This window comes from Mus caroli, chromosome X (assembly GCF_900094665.2).
Source record: "Mus caroli chromosome X, CAROLI_EIJ_v1.1, whole genome shotgun sequence".
NCBI lineage: Eukaryota > Metazoa > Chordata > Mammalia > Rodentia > Muridae > Mus > Mus caroli.
The window spans coordinates 90,848,382-90,866,329 of NC_034589.1; the positions used below are offsets into that span (position 1 = coordinate 90,848,382).

Consider the following 17,948-nt stretch of genomic DNA (forward strand, 5'->3'; position numbering starts at 1 on the left):
ACTCTCTGCTGGCAAGCTCTCCTCTTACAGGGAAGGTGCACAGATATCTTGCGTTTGGACCTCCTCCTGGCCGAAGAAGAAGGCCCAAAATAGGACCTTTCTCAGAAGCTGTGTTGCTTTGGCAGGTCACATAATCTGTCAGCTTCTGTGGTGCACACTCTCACCTGTGCAGACTAAGTTCCTAAGTTCGGCGGAGTCCCGGAATCAAGATGTCGCCCGCTGCTCCTGAGGCAGAGGGCTTCCAAGCCAGGCGGACACCTGTCCTCTGGCTGGGAGGGTGGCCAGATCCTGTTCCCATTTTTAAATAGGGCTTAAATCCTAGTTTCTTAACTAATCAAGTGACTGACAAACTGAACAGAGAACAAAAACCATTATTTTGATAAAATATAAAATCTTAACCTCTTAACCAATTTTCTTTTTCAAATGTTACTGAGAGTAGAACAATATTTTTTTAAAAAAGCCTTGTTGCCTTGGAAGTAGCGAATTATGTTGTAATTCTACATCAGTAAAATAAAGTTGGCTTCATAAAAATCCTTAAGGTAAATTTACATCTTGATTTTCTGCATATAGAATCTCATGTTAATTGTGATTTTAGTACTTAATAATATTACTCTTAGGAGATACTCAACAATAGTGACATTACTCTTTTTCTTTAAATACCAGCAACTTATGAAAACACATATGTATATATACTAAGAGTGGTGAATCTAAAATATGTTTAGAATGGAATAAAATTTATGATAGAATAGCACAGTTTACTATCATCTTTTCACATGGTTAAAAATTAAAATGCTTTTGACAAGCCTCTAACCAGGCAACAACACCTAAGCTTTATGTGACATTTTTTAAATACCAAATTCTAGAGTCAATTATTTTTTTTTTATATTTGAGACTGTAATTTAAGTACACATTTTCTCTTTTCCTTTTTCTCCCTCCAAATACTCCCATCTATCTCAAATTCATGTCCTCTTCCTTCTCATTAATTGTTATTGTATGTTTATGTATTTATATCTTTTTGAGTTGATATAATGGTACTTGTATATATTTTTCAGGAATGCTTACTTGGCACTGGACAGCGAATTGGTGTGCTCTTTTCTAGGCAGGACCACTTCTCCTGCTTCCAGCTTTACTCATTTGCCTATAGTTCTCAGTTTAGGATTAATGCCTCATGGGTCTTTTCCCATGCAGATTGCTATGCTCATTGGTATCCTCTTTGCTCAGCTCATGTCTGGGTGGTCATGTTGGTGAGACTTTATAGGTATAGTTTCTACAGTTAACAGAAGACACAACTTCATGGCAAATTTCTTGATCCTCTGGCTCTTACAATCTCTTCAGCCTCTCTTCTACACTGTCCCCTGAGCCTGCACCACCTCCAGCATTTGTTGTATGTTGTTCTGTTGATCTTTGGCATTCTGATTTGGTAAACCAGTGGATCAGAGAGCTTGCTTTGAGATTATGAGATTGCATGATTGTTTCTCTTAGTAACATCAGAGGCTATACTCATAAAGTCTCACCAACATGACTGCCCAATTGAGATCAGCAAGATACAGACTGAACAGGTTATATTTAAGAATGTATATGCACATGCATATGTATATATGCATGCAATAAAAACAAGTTGAAAAAGAGGCCAAGGACTTGAAGAAGAGTAGGGAAGAATATATGGGAAAGGGAAGAGAGAAATATAATTAAATTATAATTGCAAGGTAAAAATGAAATGGCTACACTAATTAGAGGAACAGATGAATATGTCCAGTGAGTACTTCAAAGAATTAATTATTTTCTATACTCATGTTTTCATCCTCACTTAGCTGATAGATTCTGAGATTTTCAGTTTATATTGTGGGCATCTAAATTCTTCTCAGAATTAGTTCTAAATATGATAAAAAATAACGAAAATTTCACAAAATTTTTGGAAGGAAAGCACCACAAACATTTGCTTAGAAGGAACTCCAGAGGCTACTTTGTTCACTATTTAGGTGTAGTGTTTGGACTTATTTGCACATAAAACCAGGTAGAACCCACTGGAACATTATCACCCATATGAAATAAACAGATGCAATGGTTAACATTTAACAGCAGGCTGACATCCAAAAATTAATATGAAGGACTGGCTCATGTTCAATTTCAAGGAAAATCATGATTTCTTTTCTACGTTGATGAAAAATACTTATGTTGTCTACATCTCTTCTCTCCTTCCTCTGTTGCCATATATGAAAAGCTTAATTTACTAAGTTAAATACCAATGATAGACTCATCAAATTCAAGGTTCATTTACACTTCAGTGGAAGATTTTCAGAAAATCTCAATTTTAATATGAAAACTGATGAATATTTGCTAAAACTTATCCATACATATCTTCTCTAAAGTAAATAATAGGTTATAATATTTTCTCAAAGTTATTACTGTGAATATTTTTAGCTGGTTAAAATTTGCTTTACAATATTACTTTCTGAATTAAAGCTTTACTGTCAGAGACATTTCATGGTGTTTTATGGACTCTGAGTCTTTATAAAATGCTGAAGACTATATTAAAGAACTTATTTTATAGGACAAACTGAAATAAGAGCAGAGTGAAGGAAGAATCAGAAAGTGCATTAGTTACATATATCAGAGTAATTAGATACAGAACTTATACATTTCACACCCTTGTCTAGTTTTCTTTCTTGGTTAAAATGGAAATTTCTATCTAGGTTAGTATTCATATTTCTGTTGTCTTATATCCTGGTGATTTTACTTTTGGTTTGTACAGTGGTGTGTTAGGGCATTATAGCAATATTTGAGTTATTGGCTCATAGTAGCAATTCAAGATTTAAAGCATTTGAAACAGTGCTGTGTTTTAACTTAAAATAAATCACACCAAAAGTACCATGCAAAATGAGAGTGGAGCTTCACAAGTCCGAAGTAATCAAACTTAAATCCTTGGTAACAGATGCTAGAACATTCAGACTAACACGTACTGTTTCATTTGTGTATATTTGGCATCCATCTTCCTCTGCATGTCTTTAAACTCTTGCATTTCAGTCACAATTTTCTGAAACTCATCAGAGTAGAGGCTGGCACCTTCAATTTTTATTGTTGGCACCTAGAATGGAAAATTATAGTTAGGCTGGTTAAAATTTTGGCATACCATTAACTATCCATTATGATTACTAATGAGAAAGGTAAAAAGCATGACAAATGGATAAAAGTACATTTAATTCTGTAAATGTACCTTGATTATAGTACTACAGCATGCATGCTTCTTATTATAGTTATTACACACATTATTGTGTTTCCACTAACTTGAAAGCTCCTGGAAGTTAGACATATATAGTTCCTGGGAGCTGGAGAGATTGCTCACCAATTAATAGAACTGGCGGCTCATCCACAGGACCCAGTTTATTCTACTTAAGTCCTATGGGATAGGATACCCTCTTCTGGCCTGTGCAAGAACTACATGTGCATGGTGGATAGGCAGATATGTAGGCAAAATGCCCACACACATAAAACTTAAATGAAAAATGAAAAAAAAAATAGTTTCAGATACACTCCCTCCTGATTTCATGGGTACTTTACAAATACCTTACGGACATATGAATTATGTATATCACACGTTATATACATATATGTACACCATACATATATCTGTGGCTTTATATATAGTTGTATTGGCACACATTTATAACCACAGAATTCTGGAGGCTGAGGAAAGGAGATCCTAAGTTTGAGGCCAAAAAATGCCTCATCATCCCAAAAAAGAAAAGAAAAATAAAAAGTTTAAGTACCCCAGATTTTCTATCATTAATAAAATGACAATACTTTACAGGGACAAAAAAATTCAAATTATAGTAAGTACTATAACATAACCAAATAAATACATCGGACTTTGACAACGATTATATTAATTTAGAAATGTTCTGTTATACACACATCTCATTCTGTTTAGAGTTCAAGTGTGAAACTTTCCCTCCATTTTTCTATTGGGAGTGATTATGAGCATAATTTGGGAGGAGGTATATTTCATGAATAAAGTCTCAGAAATAACCCATAATAAACTTCAGATTCATTTTAGGTTCGCTGAGATGTAAGTATATTAAACTATGTGGGTTTTTTTTACAAAATCAAACACCATACATACTATGGTTCTAAAACTTAATGCATAGCAATGCACAAAATAATGTAAACATTAGTTTTGCAGGTAGTGATTAGGACAGCTTTAATAATTTGTATGTGTATTGTTTTCAAGGGTTTATAGGATGCATTATCCCCATAGTCAATGCAACTTTGAAAAGTGTCATTCATTCAGAATCTTACAGTATGGGCACAATAAAAGTTTATTATTTTTAATGCAAATGAGAGAAGTAATAAAAATAATTTAAACAAACAAAACATTTCAATTATTCCAAATTGAAGCTTTATATTATACTATATGTGTGAATAGGAACTAGAGAGTCCTGTTCCCTCAGAGTAAAACTTCTAAATTGTGAACAGAAACTTCTACCTTGTTTTACCTGCTGTAAATGTGTTTGAAGAATAAGCTGATCTGGGAAACAAGGCAATGCTGTGTAATTAACAGACCAGAGAGAAATTTAATGTTTCAACTTTAAAACATTGGCCATGAAAAGCGGTATGTAGTAGACTGCAAATGAGCAGTACAGATAATAATATATTTTAGCAGGATTCAGAAGAGGAAACAATTACGTTAGCAATGAGCCAGGCCTCTCTTTTGATTCTGTGATGAAAAACACATAACTACTACCTGAATAGTTCATAAACTAGGCATCTCATCTTCAGATAGTATGTGTCCCTTCTACAATATATGCCAAACTAATGGAATAAAAGCTATCAAGCCATTGCTACATAAAATTATGTCTTTGTTTTTAGCCATAAGTAATTAAAATAAAAATATGGTATTTTTTATGTATTATTACTTTCACTAACTCATGAGATATGATAATCACTGTTCCCCGTGTAGAAGTTTTAATCTCAAATTAAATACTCCTTAGGACTTATGGCTTGAAGTTATTCTTAATTAGACCAAGAAGATTTAAGTATTCAGTAGGATCAGAGATGACTGAACATTATTCCTTTTTCAATGTGATTGAAAAATGACTCACCAAAGCACTATTTTTCATTTTCTCCTAGAATTGAAACTGTCGTTCCACAGTCACTATGACTAAAATAAAGGCTGTTTCAATTTGGTATTTAAAAAGCCAAATTTTTGTCTATTTTGGTGATATGTTTTTCTTATGACCATTTCATACTCTTATGTTATTTGTTGAACATTTTGCTTGTATGGGTTATATTAATATATACCAATATCTACCATATGAAAACTTAAAATCAATCTATGTATCTATGGAGAATTACACCTACACTGTACGCTTTTTTAATGATGTGTCTATTTTGGTGGTCACCCATGGTCTTGAAACATCCCTCAAGTTTTTCCTAGGGTAGTTCCACTGATAACTAATTTATTCTCTCTCTCTCTCTCTCTCTCTCTCTCTCTCTCTCTCTCTCTCTCTCTCTCTGAAAGTTTTATTTCTTATGCACTTATGGAGGATAATTTTGCTGAACACATAAGTATACTTATATATTTTTTCATCAAAACAGTGTCAAAATTACACCTGCTGTGTTTGCAGTACAGAGGCACTGGTCCAGTGGAATTGGGAAAAGTGGTGTGAATGGGTTCATGGGTCTGCTGCTATGTTTCTCTTCATTTTATGTTGTTTTTATTCATATCTAAAGCAGGTAGTATATTAGTTCACACACTAATATCTGTGTCCCTTTAGTTCCTAAAGTGGTTGTGGATAGAAATGAATAACTTTTTATTTGGCTAATAGTGGACTGCTATTGAGAGCCTACCCCTTGATAGTGATTTTTTTTCAGACAATCATGTAACTTTAGGGGAACACTAAGAGTCAAACTTGGTGCCCTAACTAGCAGTCTTGTATATGAAAACAATAACTCAACCCTATAACACTGGAGATCCACTTGAAAACAATCAGAGTCCTTCTGAAATAATACGGTGGTTTTGTATTAATTAGTTAATCATAACAAAATTTAAAAATCAGTAAATCCTACCCCACCCAGAGACCCATCCCATAATCAGTCACCAAATAAAGACACTATTGCCAGCAAGACTTTGCTGAAAGGACCCTGATATAGCTGTCTCCTGTGAGGCTATGCCAGTGCCTGGCAAATACAGAAGTGGATGCTCACAGTCATCTATAGGATGGAAAACAGGACCCCCCAATGGAGGAGCTAGAGAAAGTACCCAAGGAGCTGAAGGGGTCTGCAACCCTATAGGTGGAACAACAGCATGAACTAACCAGTACCCCCAGAGCTTGTGTCTCTAGCTGCATATGTAGCAGAAGATGGCCTAGTTGGTCATCATTGTGAAGAGGGGCCCCTTGGTCTTGCAAACTTTATATGCCCCAGTACATGGAAATGCCAGGGCCAAGAAGTGGGAGTGGGTGGGTAGGGGAGCAGGGCAGGGGGAAGGTATAGGTAACTTTCGGGATAGCATTTGAAATGTAAGTAAAGAAAATATCTAATTAAAAAAATGAAAATAATTAAATAAATAAATCCAATCAACAACTAAACTCCAGATGTGCAAGATATAATGGAAAACCATAATTCGAAAAAAATACTAAAGACTGGGAAATGATATCTTTCAAGTTTTGAAAGTCAACTACCATCCTAAATTTCTATACCTAGCAAAATTATTTGTAAGACTTTAAGGAAAAATAAAGTCTTTTCATGATAAACAACAACAACGAGGACGACGACTATGATGACAAAAAACAGGCTAAGCACCTTCATGACCACTAAGCCAGCTCTATGGCAGATCCTTGAAGGAGTCCTTTGGAATGAAAGAGACCACAGGAAAAATAAACTATGCTTCCATAATAGTTTGGCAGAGAAAGAAGAAAACCCCAAACCACAAACCAATAAACTATCAGGAATTAACATATATCTTTGAATAATAAACTGATTATGACAGGTATTAATTCCCTAGGGAAAAGACAAAGACTAGAAGATTAAGTTAAAAACAGTATCTATTGATTTGTTCCCTCCAAAGAAATAACAGTTCTTATGGTGAAAGAATGGAAAATGCTGTTTTGTTTTTCCCTAAGCAACTGAAACAACAGCAACAACAACAACAACAACAACAAACCCTCTACATTGGTATATTATAATTAAAACAGCAGATATACAGAACAAAAAGAGGATAGAGAAAGCAGCAAGAGAAAAGCTGCTTTTAAAGGAAAACCTATCAGAATAAGAGTTGATTTCTCAATGGGAACTTTGAAAGCCAGAAAAGGATGAAACAATGTAATCCAACTTCTAAATAAATGCAGATACCAACCCAGACTACTGTACCTGGAAAAGCAATCTGCTAGAGTTGAAGGAGAAAGAAAAACTTACTATATAAAATAGGTAACAGAATTCACATCCATTAAACTAGCCCTAAAGGGTATATTGAAAATAGTACCATGAGCTGAAGAAAGGATTGAGCATAGCTAAAAGACCACAGGGAAAAATGAAGATATAATTACTGACACATAAAATACAACTAAGAGCACAACAAAATGAATACAAGCAGCATATACCTCTCAGTAATAAGTTCAAATATAAATGGCCCCAACTCTCCAACCAAAAGGCTTGCGCTCACTGAATGGATTAAGAAATGAAATTCATTTTATATTTTAAAAAAGGGAAATACCTTAAAATGAACAGATTAGAAAAAGTGCTGCAAACAAATGGGGCCAGGGAACAAACAGGCCATACTATCTTAATGTCTGATTAAAAACAAACATCAAAGTAAAATTGATCAGAAGAGATAAAAGGACACATCACACATACACCAAACTCTGGTGCACCCATTTTAATAAATTGTTTAAGATTGATATTAATGGCACAGATTAGTAACAATCCAATAACTGTAGGTGATTTAAATACCCCTCTTCCAATAGACAGGTCATCTGGAAAAAACAAAAACAAAACAAAAAACAAACAAACAAAAAATAACCAAAAAAAAAAACCCTCAGAAATACATGACATCTTATGTCAAATGGACTCAACAGATAACTACAGAATATTCTACCCAACACCAAAGGATACACATTCTACTCAGTAGTACATAGTAGTACAAAGACCAACTACATCTTGTGACACAAAATAAATCTTTACAAATTGAAAAGAGAGAAATAACTCCTTGCATCCTACTGAACAACAATATAACAAAAATCGTCTAGTAAAAACCCAAACTCATGGAGATTAAACAACTCATTACTGAATAATGACTGGGTCAAAGAAATCAAAATAGAAATCAAGACCTTCATGGAAATAAATTAAAGTGAAAACACAGTACAAAAAACAAACAAACAAACAAAAAACCCCAATTCCTATGAGGGAAATATATGGCTCTAAGTGACTACATTTAAAACAAAACAAAACAAAACAGAAAAACTGGGAAAGATTAAGCAGCTCTCGGTGAGTCTGAGATCTTCACAGGGAGGAGGCTGCCTTTGATACCGGCCTTTGTGGGGCTCTGAGGAGCACAACCCAGCTCTTACTTTACTGTTCCACTGCCAGCACTGTTCATTTGCTGTCTCAGTTTAAATTCTCAAGAGGAACAGCCCGTCAGCTGTGCTTGGGTGTGGGTGGGAGCTTGGACTAAAGGCATGGCTTTTGGAAGACCACCTTTGTGTATGTCAGTCAATACCACAGGAATAAAACAAGCCTGGAGCTGGGATCCTAAATACGTACTAAGGTCTCATAGACATCAGGTGAGAGTCATCCTCCAGCATCCGTGTGCCTCACAGTCTCATTTAAGAAATGAGTGTCCACCTACTTGCTGGTTAGTTTACAATACAACTCCAAGGTTATTGTTTAGCAGTCTTAATAAGACTGCAATCTAGTTCAAGGATGACATTCAGAGATAAAACAAACTTTATTGACTTTCACAAATACAAAATTTATCATATCATAAAAAAAGAAAAGCAAAAATAATTGACTTAATGCTGCAACTAAAAAATTTCAAAAAGCAAGGACAAACCAACTCTAAACACAGTTGATGGCAAGAAATAATAAAATTCACAGGAGAAAACAATACAAAAGAATCAATGAATCCAAGAGCTGATTGTTTGAGAAGATAAGCAAGATTGATAGATTCCTGGTCCAGCTAACCAAAAAGCAAAAAACAAAACAAAACAAAATAAAACACCCAGAAACACACCAACCTAGCTCAAACCTCTGAACTCTCTTTGTAAGTCTCATCTTGCCTTTCTCCACTTCCCTCAACTATCTGCCATCTATAAACCCATGAGCCTATTTCTAGACCTGTGGCCATGAATTCATTCATGAGGCCCCCTTGGGTGACTTAACTCAGATGCATAGTATCTTCTGGTACTATGGAAACTAGATGGAAGGAAGGAGGCTTTCAAATGAGTGATAACAAATAGCTGCCTAATTGGGCTTAAGGTCTGATCATCAGGAGGGAAATCAAGCTAGGTAATAAAAACCTAGCTGACTTCATGTGGCTAGTGAGGTCATTGACTTTAGAAAAGAATCTACTACTTGCACTTTGCTATACCAGCATAATTTCTTACTACATTCTAAATCACATTCTTATACCCAACAGCTATCACCTCTCATCTAAGAAGTTTTCCTTTACAGAAAATGGAAAGCATCTTAGAAAATGGGTACAATGCAGATATCAATGGAGTATGGGAAACATAGCCCTCTGTGATACATTTGCACCACATCTTCTGCATCTATAATCCAGAAAATATCATGGATGAGGCTGGAGAATGATTTTAAGAGGCAGAATATGAGGAAGTCTGCTGTGAAATAGTCTCTCCAAAATACAGCGCCATGAAAAAGACAAGAAAAATGGCAATATCAATAAACGTGCCAATGTAGATGGAGGAAAACATCATGGTGTCCTACCCCTAGAAAAAGAACTATAGTTATCCAGTGACTACAGAGAGAGAGAGAGAGAGAGAGAGAGAGAGAGAGAGAGAGAGAGAGAGAGAGAGATTGAGAGAGAGTATACCCTCTTTCAGGGATAAACCACCTAATCGGTCATCTCATATGAAGTTGCCATGGAAACCATATACACAGAAATGACAAAGATGGATTCAGAATGTTGTGCTTTTATATTTGTACATACATATGCATATGTAACAATAATAATTAAAAGATCATCAATTTGAGAGTGGGCAGAGGGTTATGGAAGAAGAGGTTGGAGAGAAGGGGCATGGAAGGGACTAGAGGAGTAAAGGGATGGGCGTAAGGAATGTAATCCTGTTTTAATTAAAAATTCATAAGATAAAAATTTTAAATCCAAAATGAAAAAAATCACTGACATTTATCCAAAGTAAACACATCACAGAGATATCTGTGTATCAATGTTATTTTAGGCTCTAGTTGTAATAGCTAAGTTACCAAACAATGTGCATCAACAGAATATGAATAGAGAAACTGTTGTAATATATATGATGCAAGTTCTTTTCAACTGTAAAGAATTATGACGTTTTGCAATTTGTAGAAAAATGGATGTAATTAAATACAATCATATTTAAAGAGTGAAACTAACTCATTGTGGTCACACACATTTTTAATCCCATCTTTTTGGAGGCAGAGGCAGAGGCAGGTGGATCTCTGTGAGTTCAAGGCCAGGCTGGTCTATATAGTGAGTTCCAGGACAGCCAGGCCTACATAGTAAGACTGTGTCTCAGAAAAATAAATAAACATATCATGAATGAATAAAACTAATCTTAGGAAAAAAAACATTCTATGGGTTCTCTCATCTGTGGTTCCCAGATTTCAAATAGTCACAACATACCTATGTATAATACATATACATATATAAACATATATACATATATATTAAAATTAGAAGTGAAAACTTCCAGGAAAACAGAGTGATAGAAATTAGAAGGAGGGGGGAAGAGGATAGGGAGATGACACAGGAGAATATGCTCAATATATAATGAGTTCTTGTAAGAAAGTGTTTATATATTTAATAAAATTTGAATTGATAAAAATGTAATTATTTATTTAAAATTTACAATACTGTGCACATTACTACACATTAAAACGAGAATACTTATGTAATCAAATATCATATATTCCTAAGAATATTGAACTGTGATCATAAGAGAATAGAGATAGAAAAATTACTTTTTAGTTCTTTTTTATAAAAATAGCTTTATCTCATAGTTCTCTAAAAAAAAGGTCTTAGGACTCAGAAATTTTTCAAAATACATATTGAGAACCACGATTCTTAGTGGAAGTCTAAATGTTCTTTCTGTATTTGCTTTTGGTACTGAACTTCCAGTATACTGGTAAGTTTCACATGAATTTCCAACACAAAGAGACATCTTACAAGTGGAAAACTATATTACTTTTTTATATACGGCTTTGAATTGTCATCAGATCTGGGTTATGCAGATAGGGTCTGTAGTTATTTTTTAAAAATTCAATATTTAAGATACTACTTCAAAATCTATCCTAGCCTCCTCTGCTTATTTTCTAAGATGTTATAGAACTATCTACATGATTAAAAGGACACAAGAAAATAAAATAGAACACAAGAAAAGATATCAAGGTTTTAGATGAACTAATATTTAAAGGTCATGTTCAGAGAAACCTGAAAAAATACCTAGCAAGCCAGTTCCTAATTTCAACGGTTTCATGCTAAGAATTAAGAGAAATCATAAAAGTTTTTGATTACTGAATTTCACCCTAAATCCTGCAGAAAAAAAGACAATGGTCTTCTTCCTACCTTTCGTTTAATGTTTGCAAGAAGACAGGCTTCTCCCCTTTTGAAAAGTGGATGCTGAAATTCAATAGATGTTTTATTCTCCTGGCTTGTCTTTTCAGTCTGCAGTGCAAACACCTTTCGGAAACCATCTAGTATAAGGAAAAAAAAAGAATGATAAGAAGGAATGCCATAGAATAGATTCTAATAGGACATTTGGAAGGATCAGAACAAGTAAGTGATATTCAAAATGTTTGATGTCATAAAAAACTGGTATACTGTAATAGCTTAATTTCAAAATTGGGTACTACTACCTCTTCTTGCTGTTGTTTATGTCTCTGGCATGTGTGTGTATGTAGGTATATGAGCTGACGTGGACTTCTGTGTGGGAGCATTTAGAGGCCTGAGCTTGATACCATGATGTCTTCTTCAATCCCCCGTTCACTTTATTTTGCCCTGTTTTTTATTTTGCCCTGTCTTTCACTGAACCTGGAACTTGCTTTTCTGTCTAAACTGTTTGGTCATGTGAGCTTCTTGGGTATACCTAGATCTAAACAGACTATTCTCAATAGAGTAACCTCAAATGGCTGGGAAATGCTTAAAGAAAAGTTCAACATCCTTAGCTAGCAAGGAAATGCAAATCTAAACTATCTTGTGATTCCATCTTACACCTGCCATAATGGCTAAGATTAACAGAACAAGTGACAGCTCATGCTAGCGAGAATATGGAGCAAGGGAAACACTTCTCCATTGTTGGTAGGCATACAAACTTTTACAGCTACTATGGAAATAAGTATGGTGGTTCCTCAGAAAGATGGAAATCAATCTACTTCAAGATCCAGCTATACAACTCTTAGGCATAAACCTAAAGGATGCTTGATCTTACCACAAGAAAACTTGCTCAACTATGTTTATTTCCCACCCACTTCCCTTTTCCCTCTTGCTCTGGCCCTGTTCTCTCTGGCCCTCAACTGTGTTTATTGCTGCTCTATTCATAATAGCCAGAAACTGGAAACATTCCAGGTGTCACTCAATAGAAGAGTAGATTTTAAAATGTGGTACATTTACATAATGGAGTATTGTTCAGCTGTTAAAAAAATGACATCATGAAAATTTCAAGGAAATGGATGAAATTGGAATAAATAATCCAGAGTGAGGTAACCCAGACCTAGAAAGACAAATATGGTATGTAGTCACTTATGTATGGATATTAGCTGTTAAATGATAACCAAGCTACAATCAGTAGACCCAGAGAGATTAGGTATCAGAAAAAGACTAGGGATAACATGTGGAGCTCCATATTAGGGGGGATGAAATAGATTTTATGGGGTGACTGGTAATGGGGGAACTGGAATATGAGAATTAAGTAGAGAGGATGAGGGACAATCTGGTTGGGGGAGAATTTGCAGAGAAAGGCAACTGGAATTGAGAGACATTTGAGGAGTGATATGAGAACCTAGTACAGTGAAAACTTCCTACAATATATAAAGGCTATTCTAATGAAGTCTCCAAATAATGAGGAAGACAGAGGCCTAACTGGCCATCTCTTGTCACCAAATGAACCTTCCAGTACTGGGACTAGGTTACACAGAATTGAATTGTTGGCCAAAGGGGTCCCATGAAAATCCCTGAATAACCCAGGCTGTTACCAAGATAGTAGACTGCTCTCTACAAACTGACATCAAGACCTCATTGTCAATGGGGGCTTGTATGTGTGTGTGTGTGTGTAATATATACAACTCATTGAACATGGAGCTATTGAGCTGATGCCTACATAGAAACTTCACTTCTATGATCTACTGTCTTTGAGATGGGAAGGTACTGTGCAGGCTACCAGAAAAAGAAAAGTAAAAAGAAAAAAGAAAAAGAAAAAGAAATGCAAACACCAACTCACCAACAGAGACATAAAACTTCTTATCGACAATCTGTCCTGCATGCAAAATAGGCTAGGATAATGGTGGCACAAAGCAATATCTGATTTGACTTAAGGCCCATTCCACAAGATGGAGCCCATACCCAATACTGCTTGCATAACTAAGAACCATGGATTAGATAGCCCAGAGACCTAGGGTAAAACCAAATATTACTGGTCTGAAAAAGTAACAATAAAATTACTTCTAATATTATGCTATGCTCATAGATCCAGTGGCCTCATTCAGCCAACATCAGAGAAGCTTCCTCCTGCAGCAGATGAGAACAAATTCAGAAACTACTAACAGGCAGACATTCAGGAGAGAGAGAGAGAGAGAGAGAGAGAGAGAGAGAGAGAGAGAGAGAGAGACAGACTTTGGTACACATAGTTCCAAGTCATGAAACCCATCAGAATAGGAGGCAGAAAGAGTTTAAGGACAAGAAGGGATGGAGGACAGAAGGAGGGCAAATACCTCTTTATCAGTGGATAAATGTTCACATGAACTCAGAGACTGAAGGAGCAAGCATAGAACCTACTTGGGTGTGTATCTGTAATGTTTGAATGGCAGTTATACATTTTCTTTCAGTCTGTTCTTATCATGGAAGTTGTTTTCATTCCTCATCAATTATGACTGATGATTTTGCTGAGTTATGATTGATAATATGCTGGAAATGGGTCCCTTACAAGGACCTCTTTGGTAGTTACAGAGAGTTCTGAGGAGGGGCAGTGATCTGGGCATCTGTACTGATTGCCAACAGTTGAAGAGCTGAGATGAGATGTCTTTATCAGATAGCCTAGGACATAGGAAGGAATGGGGCCTAGCTTGAGGTGAGGCAGTGTGCGATCCCAAAAAATTTTCTCCATTCTTACTTAGTGTAGTATTGAAATTCTTAGCTAAAGCAATAAGAGAAAAAGAAGCAAGTAAAAACAGACAAAACATGAGAGGAAGAAATAAACATATTCATGCTTGCAGATGATATAATTCTGTACACCAGACACAGTAAACATGTCACCCTAAACTTGAACTGATAAACACTTTCAGCAAAATTTTAAGATACAAAAATTAACCCCTAAATAAGTAGTATTCCTGCATATATATAACAAATATGCTGAAGAAACTATAGAAACAATCTTATTCACAATTGTTGACACGCCCTGCCATAATCTTGAAATAGACCTAACCAAGGAAATGAAAGGCTTATAATGTGAAAATCTGAAAATACTCAAGAGAAAACGAAGACATTAAAAGATGGAATTACCTTCCATACTCATAAATTAGAAGTAGCCATACTGTAAAAATGGTTATCATACCAAATGCAATTTATAGAATACAACCCTTATCAAAATTCTAATATCATTCTTCATGGGAGTAGAAAAAGATCTTAAAATTTAGTATATAGAATACTTCAGATACACAAAAAAGACTAAGAAAAAGAGTAATAAAGAGGGTACTGCCATACCTAAATACCTAATATTAAGTAATATTACAGAGAAGCAGCAACAAAACCAGCACAGTACTGGGACACACACACAAATAAATCAATGGAAAATAATAGAAGATCCAGATAGAAACTCACACAGCTACAGACACATGATTAGACAACACTGCTAACAAAACAGTCATAGAAGAAAGCCAACTTATTTAATAAATGGTGCTGGGAATATCGGATAACTACATATAAGTAGACAAATATAGCATATTACCTCTCACCTTGAACAAAAATATATCAACTCCAAATCAATTAAAGACTTCAATGTAAAAACCTGAAAATCTGAAGCTGCTGGAGGAAAAATAAAAGAAAACACACACACACACACACACACACACACACACACACACACACACACACAGAGCTCCATCCCTTAGCATGAGAGAAAAATTTTACCAATATTAATTACCAATATTTAAGAGTATTAATACATAGAATCTACAAATGTTTTAAAAATCAAAACAACAAGAAAACAAACAATCAAAGAAGCAGCTAAGGAACTGAACAGAGAGTTCTGAAAGAAGTTCAAATGCCCAATGAAAAATTTAAATGCTCAATATCCTTAGCTGCCAGGGCAATGAAAATTAAAGCTGGTAAAACTCTCTTTAACCATATTCTGAATAGTTATCATCAAGAAAACATATTACAACAAATGCTGGGTGTGGATGTAAGGAAAGGAAAACCATATTCACTGGTAGCAGGAATGTAAACTGGCATAGTCACTATAGAAATCAGGGTGAAATTTTTTCAGGAAAACTAGAAGTATAACTACACATGATACAGCTAGATGACTCTATGGAATATATGCAAAGACTCTATATTATCAGAAACATTCCTGGGTATCCATGTTCATAACTGCTCTGTTTACAATAGGAAGGAAAAGGAATCATCTTAAATGCCTACCAACTGATGAATGGATAAGACAAATGTAGTATATAAATAAAATGAAGTTTTATTAATCCAAAACTGAAATGAAATTATAAAATCTGCAGGAAAATGGACAGAACTGAAAAATATTATATGAAAGCTGATAACTCAAGCTGCGAACACAAACACAATACTTTTTTGATCATGTAGACCCTAGGTCCTACTTTTTTGTATTTATAGGGGAGTGAGTATCTATAGAGGAAAAGGAGAAAGGTTCATGAGAGGAGAAATAAGATCTTAAGAAAAGGGGGTGAGGAGGGAGGATAATATCTTCAATAACATCTTCAGCCAAGAGCATGGCCCCAGTGCCTTTGAAGTAATGAGGTTAAACATAGCTTAATGTACTTATCTGTGCTTAATTAATAGCAGAAAATTGCCCAAATGTGTGCTAAAAAGAAACATTTATTACAAGACTTACTTTCTAAAGGATTATTCTTCTATCATTTTGTGAGAAGTTTAACTTTTATTTCCAATCTCTACATGCTTTATAAAAGCAGATAACACAAAACTAATCACTTGAGGGTTCTTATTTTTTTTTCTTTAAAAAACACCATACTTTTACAAGACAAATACAATTCCTTTCCATTTAGAACATACTTACAAACTAGTTAACACAGTTTCTGGCCACCTAAATCTATAACTTTAAGGATTCTTATTGATTATCCATTTTGAAAGGACCGGAATTGGCACAGGAAACCCCAAGACCAAGTTCTCAGAACAAAGATCTATTTGCCACAAAGGGTCAAAAGGCAGGGAAAAAGAGACAAAACCAGGAAACAGAGGACAGGGGAGAATGGAAAATAAACAAGGGAGATGAGGTGTGTGTGCAATTTTCCCTGGAGAGATAAAGGACTGCCTCTGGATGGCAAGAAGACAGATATGGCCCATAGGCAAATGGTAATTTGCAAAGAGAAAAAGGGAAACTCCTGGCTAGGATGAATTAGTTTATTTGATTTGGCATGTTAATTAAGGTAGTCAAAAGACAGATCTTGATTGCTTCAGGATTTTCATAGCTGGGCCTTGGTGGTCAGTCTCAGGAGGAGGAAGTGGCCAAGTAAGGGAATAGACTTTGGTGGCTATCTTTAGAAATATAATCTAACAAAGCAGAAGAAATGGGGGAAGGGCGAGACCTGCCAGAGCCATATTTGCCATGCTTGGCCTTCTAGAGCCCTTCACATTTTTACAAACATTTAATGAACACCATTTAATCAAACATAACTAGTGTGCCAAGTTCTGGGGGGGATTTATAAGTCTATCAGATAAAATTCTTGTTTGTAAGAAAATAACAAAGCAAGAAATACAAATATATTCACAATTATAACATGCACTTGGGAACATATAAGAGGCAAAAATTTATTATGTATAGATGGCAATATTTCAAGTGTATTTATGATAAATCACACAACATGTAGATAGCCAGTGTTATCTATCTTGAAAATTAATTAGCAAGAATAAAACACTCATGAATGAATGAAGGCACAAAGAATTCAAATATGAACCTTCATGAGTGACTGCATGTATCAGACTCTACATATGTAAACATGCAACTATCTGAATAGAGAGAATTTGACTGTCCAGAAAAGGCACCACATAGAGAGAGATTCTGCCTCTGCACAAGAAAGAACATAAGAAGACAAGCCTTGACTTGAACCAAGACTAGTGATTACAAATACATAGAGGTTGCACTTGTAGTCAAGTGAGTGACTACATAGAAATACATGTTGTGCCACCAGCTATCTTTCCTTTCCTTTCTCCCTTCCTCCCTTTGTTCCTTCCTTTCTCCCTCCCTCACCTCTCCCTCCCTCTCTCTCTGTCTTGCTGTCTCTCTGTCTGTTCCTTCCTCCCTCCCTCTTTTTTTTTTTTT

At 35.2% G+C, this 17,948-nt stretch overlaps 1 protein-coding gene across 2 annotated transcripts in view; it reads right to left on the minus strand.

Annotated features, from left to right (window-relative positions):
* The window catches only part of LOC110286969 (heat shock factor protein 3), a 109,079-nt gene that overhangs the window by 19,988 nt on the left and 71,143 nt on the right, over nucleotides 1-17,948 (minus strand). For both annotated transcript variants that reach the window (XM_021153659.1, XM_021153658.1), the window contains exons 3-4: nucleotides 11,780-11,907; nucleotides 2,961-3,085 (exon numbers count right to left, since the gene is read on the minus strand). In XM_021153659.1, coding sequence (XP_021009318.1) covers nucleotides 2,961-3,085; nucleotides 11,780-11,907 — 253 coding nt within the window. The remainder of the gene's footprint in view (nucleotides 1-2,960; nucleotides 3,086-11,779; nucleotides 11,908-17,948) is intronic.